The sequence below is a fragment of the Xiphophorus couchianus genome, chromosome 15 (assembly GCF_001444195.1).
Source record: "Xiphophorus couchianus chromosome 15, X_couchianus-1.0, whole genome shotgun sequence".
NCBI lineage: Eukaryota > Metazoa > Chordata > Actinopteri > Cyprinodontiformes > Poeciliidae > Xiphophorus > Xiphophorus couchianus.
Genome location: NC_040242.1, coordinates 21,650,282 through 21,672,714, shown reverse-complemented (window position 1 = coordinate 21,672,714; position 22,433 = coordinate 21,650,282). Strand labels below are relative to the sequence as shown.

At 39.9% G+C, this 22,433-nt stretch overlaps 1 protein-coding gene across 4 annotated transcripts; it reads right to left on the bottom strand.

Moving 5' to 3' along the window:
- Positions 1-2,972: 2,972 nt before the first annotated feature.
- Positions 2,973-21,288, bottom strand: slc5a6a (solute carrier family 5 member 6a). 4 transcript variants are annotated; one of them, XM_028041104.1, is made up of 17 exons: positions 21,100-21,288; positions 11,685-11,892; positions 11,389-11,610; positions 10,630-10,695; positions 9,924-9,975; positions 9,729-9,796; positions 9,430-9,584; positions 8,863-9,003; positions 8,650-8,779; positions 8,491-8,579; positions 8,243-8,355; positions 8,040-8,146; positions 6,352-6,438; positions 6,071-6,255; positions 5,118-5,221; positions 4,161-4,282; positions 2,973-4,083 (listed from the first exon to the last, which is right to left on the bottom strand). In XM_028041104.1, exons 2-17 carry the CDS (start codon positions 11,808-11,810, stop codon positions 3,907-3,909), a joined length of 1,944 nt encoding a protein of 647 aa, XP_027896905.1. In that variant the 5' UTR covers positions 11,811-11,892; positions 21,100-21,288; the 3' UTR covers positions 2,973-3,906. The 4 variants fall into 4 exon arrangements, with proteins under 4 accessions (XP_027896905.1, XP_027896906.1, XP_027896908.1 ...); XM_028041105.1 differs by lacking the exon at positions 21,100-21,288 and adding an exon at positions 20,402-20,491; XM_028041106.1 differs by having other exon boundaries at positions 3,907-4,083; positions 8,040-8,107; positions 21,100-21,287.
- Between the last annotated feature and the right edge of the window lie 1,145 nt (positions 21,289-22,433).

Here is a 22,433-nt window from a genome sequence, read left to right as displayed (position 1 = left end):
CTCTGTTCGACATTAATATCTTTAATAATCGGAAACAAGTGTAACAAAAAGGAACTAATACTTTCTCATATCATCCATCCCTTTATATTTCTGCAGTAGATGCACATTTTGTTAAAGATTTAAGCTGATTTTATGTCCATGTAAAAATATTTTTTAAAAAAACAACTAACACCTCGCCCCCATAATCTGCAGTAACAACTGAGATGTTAATAATTATCCATTTATTCTGCCAGGTCATTCTGTCTTCAATAAACATTGATTACAGATTCACTTTGGACTCAGTTTCTGGAACACAAAGAAAGTTTATGTTCCAACAATAACAATAACATTTGTTATTGTTGCTATACGACACCCAGAGTCTGAATATGGAGCTACTGTAACATTTATTTACAGTCTGTAGGTCAAGTTTTAAACCTGGGAAAGATTTAAAGAAGCCTCACAAAGCCTCGTTTCAACAGAACCTTTGATTACAATAAAGGCTTATGACCAGGATTCCCCACTAGATGGCACCAAAACACACACAGATGACAGTCACGTTTGTTTTTATTTTCCACATTAAACAGCAAGTCATCATTTCAATGTCGTCTCACTTTAGTTAGAAATCTGCTGAACCGCACATCTAAACACAGTGAAACGGAACAGGAACGTTTTCATTCAGCCAGGAAGTTACATCACAACGCATCACTTCCAAAGTGTCTGATTGGTCCAGATGGAGTTCAAAGAAACGTTCTGATGATGGAGGAAGGACCTTTCCTTTGTTTTTGGAATGCATAACAAGAAGAATTCTTGTGGATGAGATGATAAAAACATAAATATTGTTCCAAACAATATTTATTGTGTAGAGAAATTACTAAGTGTTTCACTGTGAAAAGGCCACAAAGCTACAGAATCTGTATTTACTACAGTTCTAATAACAGTAGTAAATAATAACCTGGAGAAGGTTCTGCTTCTACAAGTGTGTTAGTGTTCACAATTCATCTAACGTCAACATTAACAGGATAATGGCACGCTAGCTGTAAAAGAGGCTACTATAACCTGGAAAGAGATCAACAGACACACACACACACACCTCAAGTAATTTCAGGCATGAAGGATTCAAAAAGGTAAACGATCACAAAAATATACATGTCATTAAAAACTGGGAACCATGAAAAGCCTGAAACACGTCAGCAGAATTTCAAAACGTAGCGCAGAAAGATGAGCTGGTGGACGGCTCCGTTCTAAATCTGCTCGACTTTCACAAAAACCTTTCATGGGCTTTTTTTTGTTTGCATATAGAACGGCACATTTCAGCTCAGGAAATGCACACAGGCTTTAGGTGAAAATTACAAACGTAGAAAAATAAGAGCTAAAATATGTTCTATTGTTTAAAAAAAAAAAAAGAATCAGAAAATAAGTCTGGTTCTATATGCATGGGTCAGGTCCTCTGGTGTTGGGACGGCGCCAACATGCTGCTTTGCATGAACCATAAGCTCACTGCAAACAGCTCTCTGATTGGCTGCTACCGCTTACATCACCAAGAAACTGGCAAAAAACAAAATCAAAAACATGCTATGACATCAGAGTTAAAGCTGCAGTAACTTTTATAAACTGTTTTTTACATATTTATACTATACTGTCACAGCATGGTGACAGTTTTAATAAGTGTGTAAGAACTAATTTTATAAAAGTTAGCATGTGCAACTTTAAGCTGTGCTTACAGACTGTAGAGGTAAACGGGCTTTGTGTAGGCCCTTTGGAAAACATTCAGATGGTGCTGAGCAATGACAGAAACAAACATGGAGGCCGAGTCCCAAAGCGACAATGGACACAGAACAGCAGCACATGCGGTCAAGAATTCTGATTCCAAAAAGTGACAAATATATTTATGGAGCTTTTTCATTGACATTTAGAAGAAATAGGCAGAAAAAGGGAACTTAACAGAATATTAAGATATTAGAGATGTTTCTTCAGTTCCTTCTTGGTCAGGTTCAGTGTGAAGCTGCAATCAGGTTGAGCGCAGAGAAAACCACCTTCATGTTGATCAGCTGTACATCTCATGCTAATACTGAGTGTTGGCACGATGAGGCCCAGTGTGGCCGACACGTCCAGGGAGCAGGACTCTTCACTAGCCACCTTCTCCAGGTCTGGTCTCTATCGACTCGAGTCACTGGAGCAAAAACTCTGTGGTCCAACATGCATCACTGTAGGATAGGATCCAGAACTCAGGTTATATTTAAGAGAAAACTGACTCACCAACACTCTGTTAACTTTAGATGTTTCCAATTGAAGATGCAACTATCCTTTTATAAGCTGCTTAATATGGATAAAGTGCAATATTTAACATTAGAAATATAAATATGCAGTTATTTTTAAAATCTTAAATATAAGATTAACACACTAATGGTGAATTTCTGCTGTAGAAGTAAAGTGATGTCCATGCTGCCTTACCAGAGGGACCGCGTTTCATTGGCTGATGCCCATTCTACGTGGTCATGTTGGACTAATTACCTCGTTCGTTTGTGAGTTTACGTCATTCACAACAAACATCAAATAGAACAAATATATTTCATAAAATTTTAACAAACAAATGGCTTCTACCGCGATAATTATGTGAAATTAAATTAATTATATCCCAACTTCAGAAGATTTGCCTTTACCGAGCTCTTTGGTTCCTCCTGTCAGTCTGTAGCTTCTCATATTGAGGTCAAAGTTCAGAGCTACCATAACTGACTGACACCTGCTGGCCTCAGGTTTGCAACCAGCTTGTGACTGAGAAACCAGTAACCTCCTCCCAGATGATGACATGAACTGGTTAGTTCCTCTGTCCATGTAGTAGCTGATATATTGTGAAAATCCATTAGAAATAATTCACTAATGGAGTCATGTTTACATCTGCGAGGCTTTGCTTGCGAGACTTGCGGTTACGTGGGTCGGTTGTGGGCGGAGCTTGGTAAGGTCCATACTGATGAAACATTTCCAGTCAATGTTTCACACAGGAGGATCATTAGTGGCGCACTGCCTCCAACCTCAACTTCCTCCAGGACCATATGACAGGTTGACATGTAGATTTGAATGATAAGTTTCCATATGAAGGAAACTTTCATGAAACATTTTGAACTAATCTTTTATTAGCTCATTTAGTTATTCTTACTATGACTATTTTTTGATGTCTGCTGTACCATTTGGTCATCTGGTATATTTTCATTAAACAAAACAAAGGCTACTGAAACAATGACAGGATGTGGAACCCAGGAAGTGTTTTAAGCAGAATTAGAGCTCAGTGTTATGTCACTGAGCCGTCAGTGGTTATTTTAGACAAGCTTGTATTGCATTTCAGTTGCTCTAAAACTTATTACTAGCATCTTTATTGGACCTTTTTCTGTTTCGTTTCTCCTTGAGTCGACCGTTTTGCTCGAACATCGTCATTGTGCTTCATCTTTAGTATTCTTTGGTTCCATCAGGACCAGCTGTGATCCATCAGACGTCCCTCTGCTCTCATCAGCACAGCTTCCTTTACATGGACCCATATTCAGAGGCAGCTAAACGGGTCAGAGGAGTTGGAAACCAAGCTGCCATGTTGTTACACTTCAGTCTCTGATTTTCTTTAATTATAATCTTCATATACTCTAGAATTTGTGGCTCTATTATTGCTATAAAAATAAAGGATTTTAACTGTGCAACGATTCCCTGCCTGATTCTTTTATTTCTGCCAAAGCGTGGAGTGGATCGGGTCACACTGGAACACCAGTCGGTGTGTTAGAGCATTCATGCTGCATGTTAGCAGCCTGAGTGACGCGGCAGTAGCCCCGCCCTCTCAGACAGGCCACGCCCTCCGTAATCTCCGTTTCTCTAACATCAGTATTTTACCAGGGTGACAGGATCCACCAGCAGCTCAGGACAAAGTGTGTGTGTGCGCTTCTTGGATCATAAGGCCGTCTCCTGGACTGTGTGTGCAGTCGGTGTGTCCATGTCCTCGTCCTCCGTCTGAGCTCTGTCGCTCTCCAGCTCCTTGTCCTCCGTGGCCGTGTCCTCCTTGCAGCAGGCCGCCCCGTTGCCGTCCTTCTTGGCCATTTGGTAAGGCTGACTGCTGATTTCTGTGGGCTGCAGAACAGTGATGATAAAAGCGATGGAACCATGGTGTGATGGAGTGAGGAGAGAAAACGGAGAGTGTGAGCTACCTTCAGGGCCAGAGGAGTGATGCAGCACAGCTTCTCCTTGTAGCGCTCCGGCAGGAAGAACAGCAGCGTTCCGAGGACAGGGAACACCGTTCCCGGGGTCAGCTCCCTCTCCTTCATGGGTCCTGACAGGAACAAGATGGTTACACCAGACAGAGAAAACACAGGGGGACAGCAGGGGCTGGAGCCGGCTTCAATAACTAGCAACACTGAAAAGTGTTCTGTGAGGAAAAACTATTTACACCCCTTGAAACATTTTCCATATTTCATAAGAAACCTACACAAATTAGTGCATTATTGTAAAGCAGAAGAAAAATAAAAAGCAGTTTTCAACATTTTTCACTCCCTAAATCATTACTTTTGTAACCATGATTAGAACTGGAAGTTCTTTTGCATTTAGTGAGGCAAGAAAAGCTTCTTCATTTGAAAATGTTGCTTATGGAACAATCTTGGAGCCGAAACACAGATTTCCTTTAAAATCAAGGCTAAAAACAGCCTACTGTTGAAAGCTGCCTTTTATTAAACTGGAATCAATACATCTGATGATGATGATTACCCTTAATTCATTTGAAAAAAATGTTATGTTCTACTGCTCGTTTCATAATTGCTTACTGTATGTTTTTATGGAGTAAATCGCTTTGAACTGCCCTGCTCCTGAAATGTGCTAGTGATAAACTTGACTTGATTATTTTGTTATGCGTTTCAATTAAAATGCAATTAGTTACAGACCCTGCAATTAACTTGATTAAATATTTTAATTGGGACCCAACACTAATTAACATTTTGCTAAATGCAACTTATGAGGCATTTAGTTGTCCTGGTGTTTTCATTTGAGGGATAAGAAGGTTAAAAATCCAAAAAGCGAGATGCTTTTGTATTCATCTGTAAAATGTGACAACATAAGGTGATATGAGTAGTTCTGCATGGTGCTGGAGCATCGAACATGTTTCATGTTTGTACCTGTTATGAGGCTGACGAGCAGACCCACCACCACCACCGTGGCTGAGTTGTGAGCACTGTACCACATGTAGGACAGTGTGTAGAGAGCTTCCACGCCTGTTGGTCTAAACACAGTAAATGACTGGTTACATTTACTGCCAACAACTAAAATCATTTTCAATCTGTGTAAGAAATGCAAGCACAAGTCAGAGGTTTAAAGGGGCATTTTCCAGGCACATAGTGGCATTTTATAGTGCAATCGGAGCCATGTTAACGTCAATTATTAGAAAAATGCTGCATATCATCACCTCCTTAACATAATGGCCAAAGTCACTTTTTTGTGAGGGGGTGGGAGGGATCACTTTTGGCAAAAAAACAACTTTATAAATTTTTTTGGGAAGGTGATTTATCAAATATGACTTTAAAGAAGTGTAACTTTGTAATGCAACGCCTTGAAATTGGGCCTCTGTCTCTTTAAAAACACCAGATCTTTCTGAAACTTCACATTCAGGAAGTCATCACGAGATGGCTCCTCTATTAACCCTTTAACTTATTTACCAGTGCTGAATTGAGAAGTAGCTCGCTTTCACCAGGTGTTTGCCAATTGCTCCTGACTAGTCTGAAGGAGCGGACTCCTGGAGGAGTTACAGGGGATGGCTGCTCTAATGTGGAAGCATAGAAACTCCTCCTTGAAGGAGGAGCTTCATCCTTCAAGGAGAAGTTAGGTTCAACCAGGTGTTTTGCACAGCTGAATGGTTGCCATGGAGATTAAAGAATTTCTCAAACATGCATGAAACAATAAAGGCAACACTCCAGCTATGATTTTGATGACGCAATATAATGTAAAGCTCAAAAATGTTGATTTTACATAATACTGTCCCTTAAACATTCATACCTTTTATATTTTTAATCTAACTTCAGAGCAGTAAATAACAGAATAACCTTGCCGTGCTGCAGCATGCAAGGTGTGTTACCGTGGTTTGGCTGTGGGGCTGGTAACCAGGGAGCTCAGGACAGTAGTGGTCATGTTGTGGAACAGTGGCAGAGCGGTGGCGTTGAGCTGGGGTCCTGGTGGGGGCCGAGACATTCGCATCACAAAGCTTCCGATCCCGACCCAGAAGGCCATGGCGAGGCCTGCTGCTAGCCCGACTACTGCTCCCTGGCAACAGGAGACATCACAGTGGCTCAGAGAGGACATGTGTAACACTGTCTCTCTAGGACAGGTTTTTACAGGACGTCCTGAATTAAGACTTACAACAGAGTTGGCCCAAGGGAAAAAGATCCCCAGGCAGAAGAGTCCCAGCAGGGGGCCACCCACCATCCCAAAGATACTGAAGGCTGCCTGGAATAACAGCAGTCAGTCTCTCATGATGAGGTTTACACATTAAACCTCTACTACTCTTTTGAAATTCTACTTATCTTACACTACTTGCTATGCAAGAATTGTGCTATTGATTAATTTTGCAGAAAAGTGAAAATGCTTTTTTTGTCATAGGTGGTAAATATATTATAAAAGTAAAAATCTGCTTTATACTTTGTGGCAGTTCGTTACCAGAAAAAAAAACCCACTCAGCTCTCGACACCAAATTAACAACAAGTAATATTATTGTTTAGACCAGGGATGCCCAAAGTGGGTCCTGGAGGGCCAGCATCCTGCATGTTTTAGTTCTCTCCCTGGTTTAACAAACCTGCATCAAATTATGTTGCATCTAATGAGCATCTAAAAACATGCAACAGGTTGCATCTAAAACATGTATCCTGCATGTTTGAGTTCTCTTCCTGGTTTAACAAACCTGCATCAAATGATGGCTCATTAGAAGGCCTAAGAAGAACATTGACATGCTGAAGAGGTTGTTACTACCACCAGCCAGAGAAGTAAAACATGCTAGATGCCGGCCCTCCAGGGCCCACTTTGGGCACCACTGGCTTAGACACAAGAAATTTACAGTTGGTAAATTTTGCAAAATGAAAATCATGGCACTTCATTAGCAGAAAACACAGTCATCTCTTAACAGATTAACAAACATTATTATTCAAAAAACATTTTCAGATGTAAAGATTTTATTACTTTATATTTTTTACAGAATTTGAACCAGGTGAAGCTAAAAATATGCCACTAAAGGAGCTTTGGGTTGAACATACAGTTTTTGTTTTAATTTTTCTTAAATGGAAAATCTTTTTATCTTTTGTACAGTTTTGGTTTAGCTACTGCTATAATTATTCTTTCAGCAATTGGCCTTTTTTGAGTTTGTATACTCAATTACTAATTTAGCTGACAATAAAAGATTACGCTACCAAAACGTGGCACTGATGCCTCCATAACATTACATAATCTCATGCTATGCTATGCAGACACTTTGTCTTCACTAATGAATGTTCACTCACCTAAGAATGCCAAGTGGTTGATGTGATTTTAACATACTGATTAATTCAGCTAATAATGGTTTAAACCAATTGAGTAGACTCTGTGTAGAGCACTGGACTAAGACAGTCACAGTGATGTCAATTGTTGGGGACAGTAACTGTATTTCTACTACAAATGTGTGCAAAACTCTGTAGATATTTAGCAAATGTTAAAATACAATTTTGCAATCGTTTAGTTTCCATTAAATAACAAATTCAGTTAGAATCAGATGTAAATAAGTTTGTTCATGTCATAAGTCATTAAAAAACATGCTGCAACATCATCCTCCAACCGCTTCCTGTCATCAAGTTAGTCAGTGCTGATGCAGTACCAAAATGTTAATTTTACTCCCTTCATCCCAAGGTGATTGGAATATATAAAAGGACAGTACAGTTTTCATGACAGGACTTCAGGTTTCACAGAATCCTCCATCCAGTATGACAACAGCTTAAGACCAGCTAAAAGAACACCAACACACTGCAGCTACAGCTTCTACTTCACTCTGTTCTGCTGGTGATGCTAAAGGTTGGAATAGTTACCTGCAGCACTGATCCCATTATGGAGGCAACGTAGGCCATAGCCAGACACACCAGTCCATAAGCTAAAGCTGAGGGGAACAGGACAAGCACAGGCAGGAGGTTTGCTTCTGTTTTACAACCAGAAATCACAAATCAAACAAATAGCCTGCATAACTCATCAGCCAATTAATTAACATTAATAACTCAAAAGCAATTTGTCTTACCCAGTCCTTTGGACAGAAGAGTGGCCCTTGCTTCAGTCATATTTGGAAAATGAGGCTTTATCAGGTCCTCCATAGTTACTGTTGCCAAGGAGTTGAAAGCTGAGGAGATGGTGCTGGAGGGAGTTAAAAAAAACAACAGACTGAATGATGAAATGATTGAACACAGAAAAGTACAGTTATCAGGACTGAGAGGACAAACCACGAGCAGATGCATCTATTCATGTCCTGCCGGGTTTAGTGTGATTTACCTGAGCGCTCCGCTGAAGAGACAGGCCACAAACAGGCCGGGGAGGCCGGGTAGATCCCTGAACACATCCATAACAAAGTACAGCACCATCTGCATAGAGGAGCTCAGCATCAGCAGGAGCTTAGCACACATGATCCATCATGAAGACCCTGGTCCTCACCTGGTCGTTGCTCTTCACATAGCCCTTGTCCAGAGGGCTGTCCTCTCCATAGCGAGCAAACATGACCAGACCCATCAGGCAGCCCAAACAGAGGACAATCTGCTGGCACGGGAAAACCACATAGCAGGACCTGACAGGGCACAAAGGTTTTCATTCTTCACTACTATTCACTTTGAACTAATGTAATCCCAATGAGAAGAAATTTATGCTCACATGACAGCCTCCTTCTCCGTACGGGAGCTGAGGTACCTCTGGACCTGGGCCTGGTTGACGCCGTACAGCGCCAGCATGAGGAACACTCCCCCGACTCCCAACGTCCAGAAGGTGTGGCGCTCCAGAGGGTCGGGGTTCAGGCTGCAGAGACACAACTGGGCCTGTCACAAAACAGATTTTGCTGGACAATAAATTGCCCCAGGAATGATTTCAATAAATGAGCATATTGTTGTTTTGAAACTATTTAATGAAAATGGCATAATAATGCAGGTTTGCCCTCTGTAAGACTAAAACTTAAATTTTTTTTACAGGACACTCCACACTGGAAGACCTTTATAATATTCAAAATAAAACAACCAAAACCATAACTAAAATGAATTATGAAGCCTTTAAACAAGATTGCCTTTAGAAACAAAAATACTAATGAATAGAATGGAAATCATTGAGCTCATTTTAATTTAATCATGCGATTAACTGATCAATTGCATTCTCCCATTAAATCTGGAGTTAGTGGCGCTGACCCAGACTGCTGTATTGTTCCTCCAGGTCGATCCAGTCAATACTCACTCGAGTCCAGCAATGCGGCTGCCGTTCACTGCTTTCCTCCACACCTCAACTATCCCTCCAGCCTGATTGGCTCCCACTACGATGACAGCCAGCTGCCCCGCAAACATCACCACGGTCTGGAACACGTCAGTCCAGATCACTGCCTTCAGCCCCCCCTACAGGGCAGGAGGACACCACCAGGTTAGAAAAAATGCTTTTTTTAGTTTTTGAAATCTTCAACCATTGTTTTCAATTTTAACAAATTAATAAAGCTGGATTCAGTCGTTACAAATGACACAAGTGAGAAAAACTAAACTTACCAGAGCAGTATACAGAGTACACACTAACCCCATGGCCAACACTGCTCCCCACAGGTCAAAACCTGTCACTGCAAGTCAGAAGAAGAGTTAAAACCCACACATACACTCAGAGTATAACTCAGAAATATGAACTTACAGTCAGCTGGTAGTTCAATGTGCTAAAACCTGACTGAAGGTAATGTCTAATGTATTCACCTGCATTAAGTGCCAGAGCTGGAGCATAAAGTACAACCCCCATATAAATGACCTGCAGAGAGAAAGGACTGATCGATTCAAATTCACATACACAGAAGGAGTTCAAAGTTCATGGAGTAGTTCCTAAAGACCCAGCACCTGTTAATACCCCTGTGGGTGTGTAAGGTGGATTGAATTCTGATAGTGTGTCAACATGTCTCAGGCTGCGTTACTGCACTGGACTGTGAAAGTATTCAATGCATTTCTACAGATCGTGTCACGTAAATATGTAAAACTTTATATTAAAGTGTTTTTAGATCATCTTAACAAGGAGATTTATTGTGAAGTGGAAAAATGTGGTTTTTATTTATTAAAACAAAACAAAAAAAAAATCTAAAAAGTGCGGTGTATGTTTGTATTTAGAACCCCATAAGAAAGTCCTTAAAGTGTTTTAAAGTCTGAATCTGAAATCCTTTGGAGGATTTGCTCTTACTTTTTTAAAGTTCAAAGTGTGAATAAATCACTGTTCACACATTAACATTAGCAACAATGGAGTGGGTCTGTTTATTTGCTTCGGGATAAACAACAAACTCATGTGGGGAGATGGTAATGATGGTATAAAATCATGGAGAGTAACATTTGCTGGAACAAGGTTTCAATCAGACAAACAGGTGAATTTAATAATTTTGCTACAAAAAACATTGAAATATGAAGCAGATCAAGGTACCATCTGAAAGATGAAGGTCGCAGTCCCACATATGCGAACCATCTTGTTAAAACGCAGTTCCAGATACTGTTGGGGAGAACGTAAAAGAACAAACAAACAACTAAATGAAAAAAATCCCTAACATCATCTCAGAGACAATCTGTGTCAGTCAATGGAGCGGATCAGAACTGCCACAAGAAGTTCTGATCGAAGATACAAATGGTTTCTGTAGAAAGGACATTAATGCAGTCATTCCCCAGTAAATGACTGATCACAGAGGAGGATAAATGTCCTTCATAAACACTGAAGATGGGAACATGTGTTCGTTCCGCTAGGTTAGGAGCGATAAGATGTTCAACTCTGAGATCATACTTGAGAAAGATAAAAGGTGGAGCAGGTGTGAGCAAAGTGATCTGACAGAATGTGAAGATGTTTAAAATTCATAAAAACCAAGCCATGAAACTATGAATGATGCAGCAAACTAAACTAAAATTGCATGCTTGATAAGGGCTCAACACAAAGACAGATGAGATTCTAACATGGGTTTTTTTTAATGACAAACAGGAGCAAGAACAGGGAGGAAGATGTGCATCCATTACAGCGCCCTTCAGAGTACCATCACCCTTAGAGAGGCTTTAAATAAGTTCATGTTTTATTGTTGGAGCATAATCTCACAGGTTATGTTCCCGCAATAAATACAGTTAATTTATCCAAAAGTATTTCTGCACATTTTCTGAACAGGTTGTTAATAACTGTAGGGGGCGTTGTACATGCAGGTACCTCATAGGCGCTGGACAGCCGAAGCCTGTAGAAGATTGGGATGAAGACATGGGCTGGGATGAGCAGGCCCAAGAAGTAGGAGCAGCCCAGGAACCAGTACTGTGTCCCAAACGCGTACACCTCAGACGGAGCGCCCAGGATGGCCACGGCCGATTGGAAGGTGGCCAGCAGGGACAGGGACACGGGCAGGCAGCTCATGGAACGGTCAGCCAACAGAAACTCCTGAGACAAGCAGGAAGTTCGCGTCAGATTTTAAAACACAGGGAAGCCTGACAGAAACGGAGGTCGGAGTTCACCTGGGTGGTGCGCTGGCGGCCCCCAGAGAAGGCGTAGAAGAGGCCGATGCCGGCAGAGGCCACCAGCAGCAGGACAAAGATGACGTAGTCCACCGTGGTGAAGTGCATCTGGACCACCTCCCCCATGGTGGTGCTGCATTCAGGGGGCTAGGAGCCTCAGGTGCTGGTTATGATGCTGAGGGAAGCCGTCTACCCATGGTGACCTTCACTGTGGAACAAAGGAACACTAGACATTACGCCAATGAATATGAGGACATCACATAAACCTTATTGAATGTCTTCAATAAGGTTTACCACAGATGGAAAACAATCCAGCATGATGTATGAGCTGGTTTTCCATTCAGATTCCCAGTTTGGTTCTCTTTAATTGAATTCTGGTTTGTTTGTCTAGAAAGTCTCTGCTTCATTTTGGGAGTTGTGAATGAATAATCAAACTCTGAGGCGCACACACACACAAAAAAAAAACTCTGGTCCAACTACAAACCTAGGTGTTTGTTTGGTTGAAGTGAACCAAACATGCATATGTGAAGACCAAGCAGACCAGATACCGCTCCAAAAGCATTAAGTGGGCTACTGAAAATGAAAACGTGACAAACGTTGCCTTTTTTGTCCCCAATTGAACCAAAACTACCAGATTAACAAGTGTGAAAAGACCATTATGGTCCTAAAAGGAGTTTAATGACAGACATATTTTGCAACAGTTGTTTCTGGGACACTGGGTCAATCTTTAGCAGCCAGGAGGAGCAGTTAAACTTTGAACTATGACTTGACATTTCTAGAACTTCTAAAATAGCAGGAGGAAGAAAAGAAAAAAAAAAAAAAAAAACACCCGATAGAAATCACTGAACGGTAGTTTCTATGTGTTGGCACTCCTGCTTTCTTTACACCTTTCTGTGACATCATCCGTCTAGAGCTAATTTTCACAGAACATAGCAATGCTGATGAGGTCAAATTCTGGACAGAAAGGGCTTCTGTCTCTCAGTGAAGCACAATACTTATTAGGAAACCTATTGAATGAAAGCATCTACCCATAGACTGGAACATGTGGGTACCATGGACATGATGTCTGATAAGGGTTGTGTTCCCTTCTACTTTATAAAGAATGCGAGTCAATGTTTTACAGGCCATTCAATATGGATGATAGTCTTTAGACATCACTTTTTTGTTTCTTTTGGGGAGCAGTGGTTGCAACAAAACCAAACAAAATCCAGCTATATGTTTAATTAAGAGACATAACTCCGTGCTTTCACAGAACTCACTTCAGGTGATTTTCTTTGGTCAACAACCGAGACGGATCCTTTTTCACTCCATGCTGAGCTCTGGATCAAAGAGCTCTTCCTTTCACAGCTTGCTCTCAACAGGTCTTACTGGATCCTCCAGATCAGGAACAGTCCCACAGCTGGGAGAGGAGCCACAGCTGATAGTGGTGAGAAAACTCACCCATTACTTACTTCATCCTTTCAGGTAAAGCAAAGCAGGTCTTCACCTTAACATTTGTTGTTTCGTTTGTGTATTTAAAATGTCTTCCAGTGTTACTTTTTCATTAGAATTTAAAGTTTATTAATCATTAAGAAAGTGTTTCTGCACTCTCATGCCATTACCATTATATTACTGGAAAATGGTTTCAAAACAATATCATTTATCGCAATAACTTCTGGGACAATTTATTGTGCAGGAAAAAGTTTTTATTGTGCCAGGTAACACACAATGCCTTTATATTGTGTGTTACCTGGCCCAATAAAAACTTTTTTATTGTGCCAGGATAAGATGGTATCTTATCCTGGCCTTTTGGCCTGTGTGAGCATCTCTTGCTGACAGACTTTGTCCAACTTGCTAAATATTACAGTAACAAGTAAAATGCAAGTTTATAGCAATTTGAATATATTAAATATACTGATATTGTCTGCGACAGACTGGCGATCTGTCCCCGCCTCTCGTCCGAAGCGTTCGCTGGAGATAGGCACCAGCACCCCTCCTAACCCCTCTAGGGATAAGGGTGTACAGAAAATAGATAGATGGATGGATACTGATATTGCAGTGATCATACATTTGTGATTGTGCAGCCTTATAAGGAATATTAATCCGGTCCAGATCAAAGTGTGATTAAGAAAAAATGGTGAGACTTCATTCTGAGTTAAACGACTCTGAAGTACGTTGACTGAAACAATAATGCGTGGAAATCCGTGCAAGAATGTGCTCTGCTCCCACATAAGGTCTCCGTTCCCACGGACAGACCAACAGCCTTTAAAGTGGTCCTTGAAGGTTTTTCACATGCTGGTCACCTCATTGAGCAGCAGTCTATAACAGCTAATTCTTGCAGATTTGAGATTCTGACATCATTTCTGTTTTTTCCACTTCTGTTAGAAAACTTGTTCTGTAGAAAACAAAAAAAATCTCAAGATTTCCAATTATGAAGGCAAGTCTGAGATTAAATCCTCGTGTAAACCCATCAAACACCGTTACTGCAGTCTGCTGACAGGCCTGACTCAATGATATTCTGTCCTAGCTTGATCAAGCACTGGACATGACTGCTGTAAATCCCACACTTATTTTGGCTAATTATCACTGATTTACTTGACTGTAAGTATATTCCTCATCCCTACCCGTTATAACATGGGCCTTTTCTTCTACCCTGAAGTTATCTTCAAAGGATCAATCTGAACTAGTAGTAGACGCAATAACAAATCTGAAATGCAAGTCTTTGATTCACTATTCATTTCTCAGGTTTCTCACAAAGAGGTCAAATTTAGTCATTGGCCAAAAAGACAAGGGGAAAAAAACCAAAACATTCTTTCATGCCAAATAAATCACTTGTCAAATAATGAATTAGGCCATTATTTGAAGATGAAGATATTGTTTTTAATGCATGAAATTAGGGCTGAAATAAGTGATATAAGTGTGATGAATGAATTGTTGAAATATTTGTCAACTAATTTAGTAAACCAATTGTTAGAATATGCAGACGGAAAAAAAGTAATTTGCCAAAATAACATACTTCGCAGTAATTAAGCCAAATCTGTACTTGTGTGTGTGTATATATATACACACACAGTATATATATCACATTTTACGTTTGAGACAAAAACCTATGTCTGCAATTATTCTTAATATTTGCTTAAAAAGCCATTTCAGTTCACACAGACATTCTGATGTATTCAACTTTAGTTGGCGTGAATTCAACCAAATAAAATCCAGCATAAAAAAAAATGTCTTGAGAAAATAATTCACAGCAGACTCAACTGTGGCTAGATTTTCACCAAACACATCCTGGTCTGACTAAGTTTCCTGTTCCTGCAAACATTTCCCTTACGTTTCTTTGAATGCATCAAGCAGTGCAGCAGACTGAGGTGTCATAGTAATGACCTGGACAGCTGGACCTCGGAGCGCCGCTGTGCTGACCTTTCCAAGGGTTCAGATTTATTACACTGCCTCTACTGTCTGATAGAGCAGGTTCTGACTGAATGAAATGCAGTACAAGGCAGTGCATCTCTGTGTGTGTATCACTAAAGTAACCCCGCTACTTCTTCTTATGAATAGAGCGTTGTTAATGCTTTGTACAGTACACAGAAATGTTGCTCACAGCAAACCATTAGCTTCTGCACTAGTTAGCTGAAACCCACTTAGCCAGAGAACTGCTTCATTACTACACATGTACTAAAGGAACAGTGTTCAACAATCAGCTCACTATGAAGGTAGTTGATGCACAGTAGAAACCCAGATTCAATACTGTATACATAAATGTTCATTTATTTCAATTTAATTAAAAACATGAGGAAATTCTGAGTTCTCTCACAGCGATTTAATTTTCATTTTTTGAACCGATTATAAATTCTTGTGATATTAGATTTTGTTTTTTACTGAGAAAAAAAAAATAAAATCAAAATAAATCTGGAGTGTAAATGCCACTATAGTAAAACAACAACGTTCTTAAAGCTGTGGCCATCAGTATCGTTTCCCGGCAACAGGGAAATGATAAGTGTGTGTGAACCGACTTGCTCTGTGCTGGTGGAAGCTTCCCTCTAATGTGGGACTTGGTGTCAGCCTGGAGGAGTGGAAAGGTGTGCAGCTGGACGCAGGGTGCTGAATGAGGTCGGGGCTTTGTTCAGGGCTTTTAAATGAGTTCAAGGCAAACCACACGTATCCACTCCATCCCATCAGACTCACCACAGATCAAACAATTCATGTAATGCATCGTGTGTGGGGGCACTCAAAAACTGTAGTGGGTAAAAGGTGAGTGAGTATCGACCCATATAGCTTTTTTAGTTTGCAAAAATAGTAACTGTGGATTGTCAGATTTTTTTTTTGTTTAATAAAACTACAGGAAACACCAGACACAAAACTAAAACCTAGCAGAATTAGAAAAAACTAAACGACAATGATGACAATCAACTGTTTACAGCACAGTATATTATTTATAGTGGATTTATCTGGAGTGTTCATTCATCTTCATGCTGTAATAGAATCCAGGAATGCTGGTTAACCAGTGAATGGACCTCTGCTGAATTAGGTCAGTCACTTCGAAAGATGGTGAATATTTATGCAGTCACTTATTTTTTGTTGTCTTTTTATGTACAGTAGAAATTAGTCTTCACTTTGAGATTAAAGTTCATAAATGTTGATCATGACTGATTAGTGGAAGTAATAAGGGTAAAACATCTCAGGGTGGATACTTTTTAAAGCCACTACATGTGCTTTTCTAAATATAAGCTTCCACTGATTAATCAGCATGCTATAGGGTAGAGCTGCCACCAGGCTGTACATGTAGCTTTCTATGCTGACAATCTGAAAGTTATACATTTTAATTAATTTCTTGATAACTCCAGCATCAGGTGATTTTCTTCCCAGTTCTTATATATTCCACCAGAACTCAGTCTTACAGAGTTTCTAGAATCAGGAAACTTGACCTTTTAAGAACCAATCTTTCAGATACTGTATCTACTGTAAATAGTTTATGCCATGTACTTCTTATTTAATCGTCCACTTCTTTAAGGTCACACAGATATAGTCTAAAGATGGTCGTTTGAGGATCACGTGTAGGAGGAAACTTTATTTTTATTGTTTTAATTCTTCTCCCCATTGGTGAAAACAAAGACACAATCAACACTTCTCAGCCACAATACAATAAGCCCTAAATCAATCCAGAAGAGAAAATTGGTAGAGCAACAGATCAACAAATGTTTCATCTCCATCTTATGTTCTTCTCCTTTCCAACCTTTACATCATTTACTAGTGAAAAATCAAAGTCAACATTAACATGTAGCAATGTTTAATCTAAAAAGTTAAAGGGGATTGCAAATAAGGAGTATTGCAATAAATAACTAAAATAAGGTAGCATTTTCACACTTTAGGTAGTTCCTCATTCACTTCAGATAAAATTGGATACCCATTTTTAGAGTAAGAGGCAATTTTATTCAAATCCGTTATCTTTAATATACATTTTTAAAAAGACTAGCTGAAGAAATAAAAACCTAACCTAAAGGTTAGATAAAAAAAAATAGAAATCTGTTCTCTCATTTTGTCATGTTGAGGATGAACAGGTCCTTATATTCAGGCTGATTCACTCATAATTAAGTGTCTGCTTACTGTCAAGCACAAAACTGATCGGGTAAAGTCAAGACTGGAGGGAAAATCTCTGCAAACCAAACCAGTGTTAAACTGTTCTCAGTAACAAGAGTTACAATTAAAAACTAATTTAACTGATTTTACAGTGAAATATTACATGAAGCTTGTGATAGACTTAACAGAACTCTGGATCAAACTTAAAGTTGTACCATTGCAATAGAAAATGGTGCAATCAAGTAACTGTTACATTCAGTTGTTATAAAAATGCTGTATATATCAAATATGACAAGAAGAAATAATTTGACTTGAAATGTAATGCTATGAAATTGGGCCTCTGCCTCTTGAAAAACTCCTGCTTCTTCTGAAACTCCACCTTCAGGACATCACAACATGGCTCCTCTATTAACCCTTTCACAATATTTTTTACCAGCGTTGCACTGAGAAGTAGCTGGTATAATGAGCTCAACTGATTCACAGTTCTAACAGGTGTTTGCTAATTGCTGTTGGCTAGTTTGGAGGAGCTAAGTGGGGGAGGAGCTTCGACTCAAAGGCAGTGCTAGATCCACATGCATTATGTACAATTATTTCATACATGCATGAAATAATCAAGGCAACACTCCACGTGTGTTTTTAATGAGGGAATGAGGTAGGCATTTAATAGGCCATAGTTATTATGTTAGTTAGAGGTAGGTCATAATTTTATAATTATGACCCAATTATTAAATTAGGACAGGTCAAAGGCGTTTCCACAGAATACCACCGGCCCTTTAAGAGTGGACAATGATTGTTTACACACGTGCAGCTGGTTGGCAGTCACCTCTGGAATCTGTGCCACAAACTGGTTCGGCTGGTTGTATTTGATCAACCCTAAAGGTCCAGTAACGTGATTAATCAATAAACAGCCAACTGTTGCCAGGCTTGTGTGGTAAAGTTCTAACAGCAGACTGTGAGCCATGATGCTGCATATTTAGAACCAATCAGAAAGTCTATCAAGAACAACAAAGATAAAGAGCCCTGTGGCAAATGAAACACTGAGCTGGTGCTTCTGATTTATATGCCATTATTGCTTTAAGAGTTTTGTGAGCTATAAAGCGAATGCTCTCCATCACGTTCTGATAAAGCGAAGCAAAACATGACCCTGAACATTGCCATAGTCTTTGATGATAATTGGTAACATAACAGCAGATAGGATAGTGGAATGAAACTTTGTGTCTAATGATTAGTAGAACATGGCTCATCCGAGGTCAGCCTGGCCTTGCTAGAAGATTACCTGAGGAGCAATCCCTTCCACACGTTTCTGGAAACCCAAACACAACCATAAGCTATTTCTTAATACACAGGACACATTTCAGATGACTCATCACCAGTTTTCCCTCACATTAAAAATTTCTCTGCAGTTAAACTGAAAAGGTTTAAAGGATCCGTTTTTAGCATGAATTGGTTGAAGTTATGTCTCATTTAAGGACTGTACTGTCTTATTAATTTAGAAATTTAACATCATACGAGAATCACGGCGAATGTTGCAATGCTCCGCTTGTGAAAGTAAATCTGGTGGTTGGGCCTCACCTTGACATGGACAATAATTTCAAGTGTCACACTGCTGGACAGGACATGTAAAAAAAAAGAAAGAAAAAATAGCCTTCATACATACAGCAGGCGAATGAGAACCAAATCAGATATTTTTAGGGTCAAATGAGACCTGTATCCAGCGACCCAAATCCAACCTTCTCCCCTGTATTTTCTTGCTTCAGCCCAGCTGATTTCAATGGACAGGTGCTTACAATCAGCTGAATCAGGTGTAGTAAAGAAGGGAAACATCTAAAACATGTAGGGCAGTGTGCCTCGACAACCAGCGTTGGGAAACAATGCTCTAAAGTGCTTTGGTTTAGAGAAAAGCTCAAGGTGCCCAGGCAAGACAAGCCCCGATCATCAAGTCCCACCACTGTACTCAACAGCTGGTCTGAGCTAAGCTGCTGTGTTTGTCCATTACAACCAAATATCTTTACTTTGGTATCATTTGTCCAATGGATATTATTCCAAAATGTATACAATTCATTTATATGCAACTGTGCAAACAAGTTGTACTTGTTCAGTGTTGCTTTGAATGTCCGTTACTGTAACATTTATGTGAGGCCTTTAAGTGAGAATGAGATGGATCTCTGGGATTTTTTGCAGGTTTTACGGCTGAGGCATAGTCTGATCTGGTCTGGGGGTGAACTAGCAGGAACATAAAGTTCTGGGAAAATTAGCAACTGTGTTAAATATTTACCATGTGTGATGAGTTTCTCTTTACCAGCAACACCTGGCTGTTGCTTTTCTACTTAAATACTATGGAAGCAAGAAAACAATGAGTTAAAGTTATTAATATTGTCCATGTTCGTCTAAAGCCAAAACATGCTTAATGCTGCAACAGCTGGTTGCAGCACTTAATCTGACTTGTCAGTCTGGCCAAGGACAATCCCCAGTTAAATGCGGAATATAAGGCAAGATTTAATTTGCAAGACAATATACAACGCTGAAAAAGAAAAGTAGAAAGTGTGCACTAAACAACTCAGCCAATCAGAAGCCGACCAAGCAATCAACCCAAAAAGCAAACATTTGTGTGGAGCACTACCGGTCAAAATCCAATGAAAATCAACAACAAAAAACCGACACAACAATATAGACGCCACCTCTAGAAATACAAGAGTACAAAACTTAAACTTAAATCAGGTTTCTGAATACAGCTATACTCTGCCAGCCAATAACAACATGATTCTGTTTCGTATAGTACCGTCTTCTTTAAGTATTAAACTCTGAACTCTGACATAGCAGATCCAGACTGCATTAGACCCCACGCGCTCGGCAATTCATTTCAGCCACGTTCGTAATAAAAGCGACCCCTGCGGCCGGTGTTCGGCTTTTCGCTCATCAGTAACTGTTAAACAGAATCAGACCCAAGGCAAATGACACCTAGAAAAGCAAAAGTCCGCTTATCTGTTCGATATGAGCCACATTGTGTTGCTCAATAACTATGCTGCCTCGTGCGCCAGTGTGATTTTAATCAACCAAACCGGCTACATTCAAGTCAGCGGTTAAGACACAATACATACAATTTTAGTTCGTTTTAATATTAAAGTACGTTCAGTAAGCAATGCTTATTGGTAAAGTCTTACCTCTGCCTCTCTTCAACGCCTACAGAAATAAGCGCCACTCCGGTGTATTTGCTACATGTGTACCTCCATGGACCGCCCTTTATCCTTGACACTTGCTGCTTTCAGGTACGCCTCGTAAACTACAGCTTACAACTCTAGTCAGAGAAATAACTTTATGTTGCGCTTGGTTATGCGAGTTATGCTCAGTTTTGATTATTGAAATCGTGTTGGTTTAGAAACACCTTAGAAAAATTAAGCAACACGCTTGGTAAGAAAGCCCTACATCCATTATGCAATTATAAATGCAAAAAGGTTAGTTTACATCGGGAATGTATGTCTTACATGTTTGGTGGCAGTGGTTTTCGGAAAGCAGTTAACATGGTTTCAAACGCCTTTATGATTCTAGCCATCATTGTTCGGCTTTGCTAATCCGAATCTTTAATTCCAATCTTTACGACGCACGTGAAGGCAACACAACACGTGCTCTCGCGGCCTCAAATTCTCTCAAATTAATACATTGATTTTTGTCAACTTGGAGTAGCGCAAGCCGCGTGACAGTCGGAATTACGCCAGCAAGGTTAGGTAAAACAGAGCAGGTTGTAGCATCTAAATGACGTAGGTTTGCAGAGGTTAGGAGGGATGTCGTCACCATGGTGACTAATTACCCCAGCTGTGGCGGTACATTTAGTGCCAGTTGCGCCATAATATAAGCATCCTACCTGCTCATTTGTTACGTCCCAAGCAGGAGGAAATGCATTTTGTCGGGGATATCCGCCGCCTAGTCCAGCTGGCGGAGAAAGCGAGAAACCACACCAGGGACCTCTGTCCTCCCCGACGACTCCCAGTGCGCGTTATGGAAGCGCAGCCACATCCCTCTTCCTCTGCCTCCTCCGGCTGGTGACTCACGTCTCAACAAATGTATCCTGACACCAGCGTAGCGCCAGGCTGATGACGAGGGTGTCAAAACGTACAATATATGCACAGGTTGTGACTCATATATAAAACAGCTTTAAGATCCTATTATTATTCAATTCAAATTCAAAACAACTTTTTTTTGATCCCGAAGGAAAATTAAGTGTGTTGTAGCTCATATTAATTCAAAATTCTTCAAAGAGTTATTGTAGACGGTGATGGATGTAGGAAGGAAAGATCTCCTGTAGCGGTCTGTATTACACCAAAATTAAAAAAAGCATCTTTGTAAATGTCCAAATTCCATACATATCCTGGTATTATGGCATTTAGAGTTCTTAATTAATTTACTGTCAATTTTAAGCCATTAACGCAGAAGTTCACAATTATGAATGAAATTCAAAGTTAGTATTTGTACAGAAGGCAGGCTTTAGACCATAGAAGTGGAAACAGCTACATATTATTGGAGAATGAATAAAGAAATGGATTGATAATCAATGGAAGTATGATGGACAACCAAATAGATGGATAGATGATGGACAAAAGTAATCCATGTTATAGCTGAAATATGTCACTTATATATATATATATATATTTTTTTTTACATATTTGATGAAACAGACACAAAGTTATTACAGTACAATATGAGACAGATCATTTGTTTAAAAAAAAATCTAGCTCTTCTCTGTGGTCCTTTTGTCAGAAATGCTCCAGTCCAGACCAGAAATGACCACTCAGTCAGGAGGGTCTTGTTGCTGTTAATAATCCTCAGGTATACAGGTATAGTTTTTGTTTATCCTCACTCTTAATCAGTGGCTTTACTAACTAGTCTGAACATGTGATTGACAGCACTAAGACCCGCCTCCTGGTTCTGATTGGTTGTGTGTGACGGGGAACAGAGCATTTCTGCAGATGGAAGTCGGTTCACAGGGAGCAGGCAGAAGAATGAAGAGTTTTTTCAGATGATCTGTCTCCGTTTACATTATCAGGACAGCAAAAAACAAAAAGTTGATTTGGTGGTTAGTTGCACTGTAAAGATTTAATAGTTGTGATGACTTCCTGAAGGCGGAGTGTTGTAAAGAGCAGGAGTTTCTTAGAAGACAGAATCCCAATTTTAAGGTGTTTCATGGACAATGTGGACTTG

Excerpts from the sequence above, each read along its gene's own strand:
- slc5a6a (XM_028041104.1), bottom strand. The coding sequence starts at position 11,810 with ATGGGGGAGGTGGTCCAGATGCACTTCACCACGGTGGACTACGTCATC. Across the intron at positions 9,585-9,728 it reads GTACTCTGTATACTGCTCTG|GGGGGGCTGAAGGCAGTGAT; the intron begins GTAAGTTTAGTT and ends CCTGCCCTGTAG. Across the intron at positions 4,283-5,117 it reads GCTCGTCAGCCTCATAACAG|GACCCATGAAGGAGAGGGAG; the intron begins GTACAAACATGA and ends TGTTCCTGTCAG.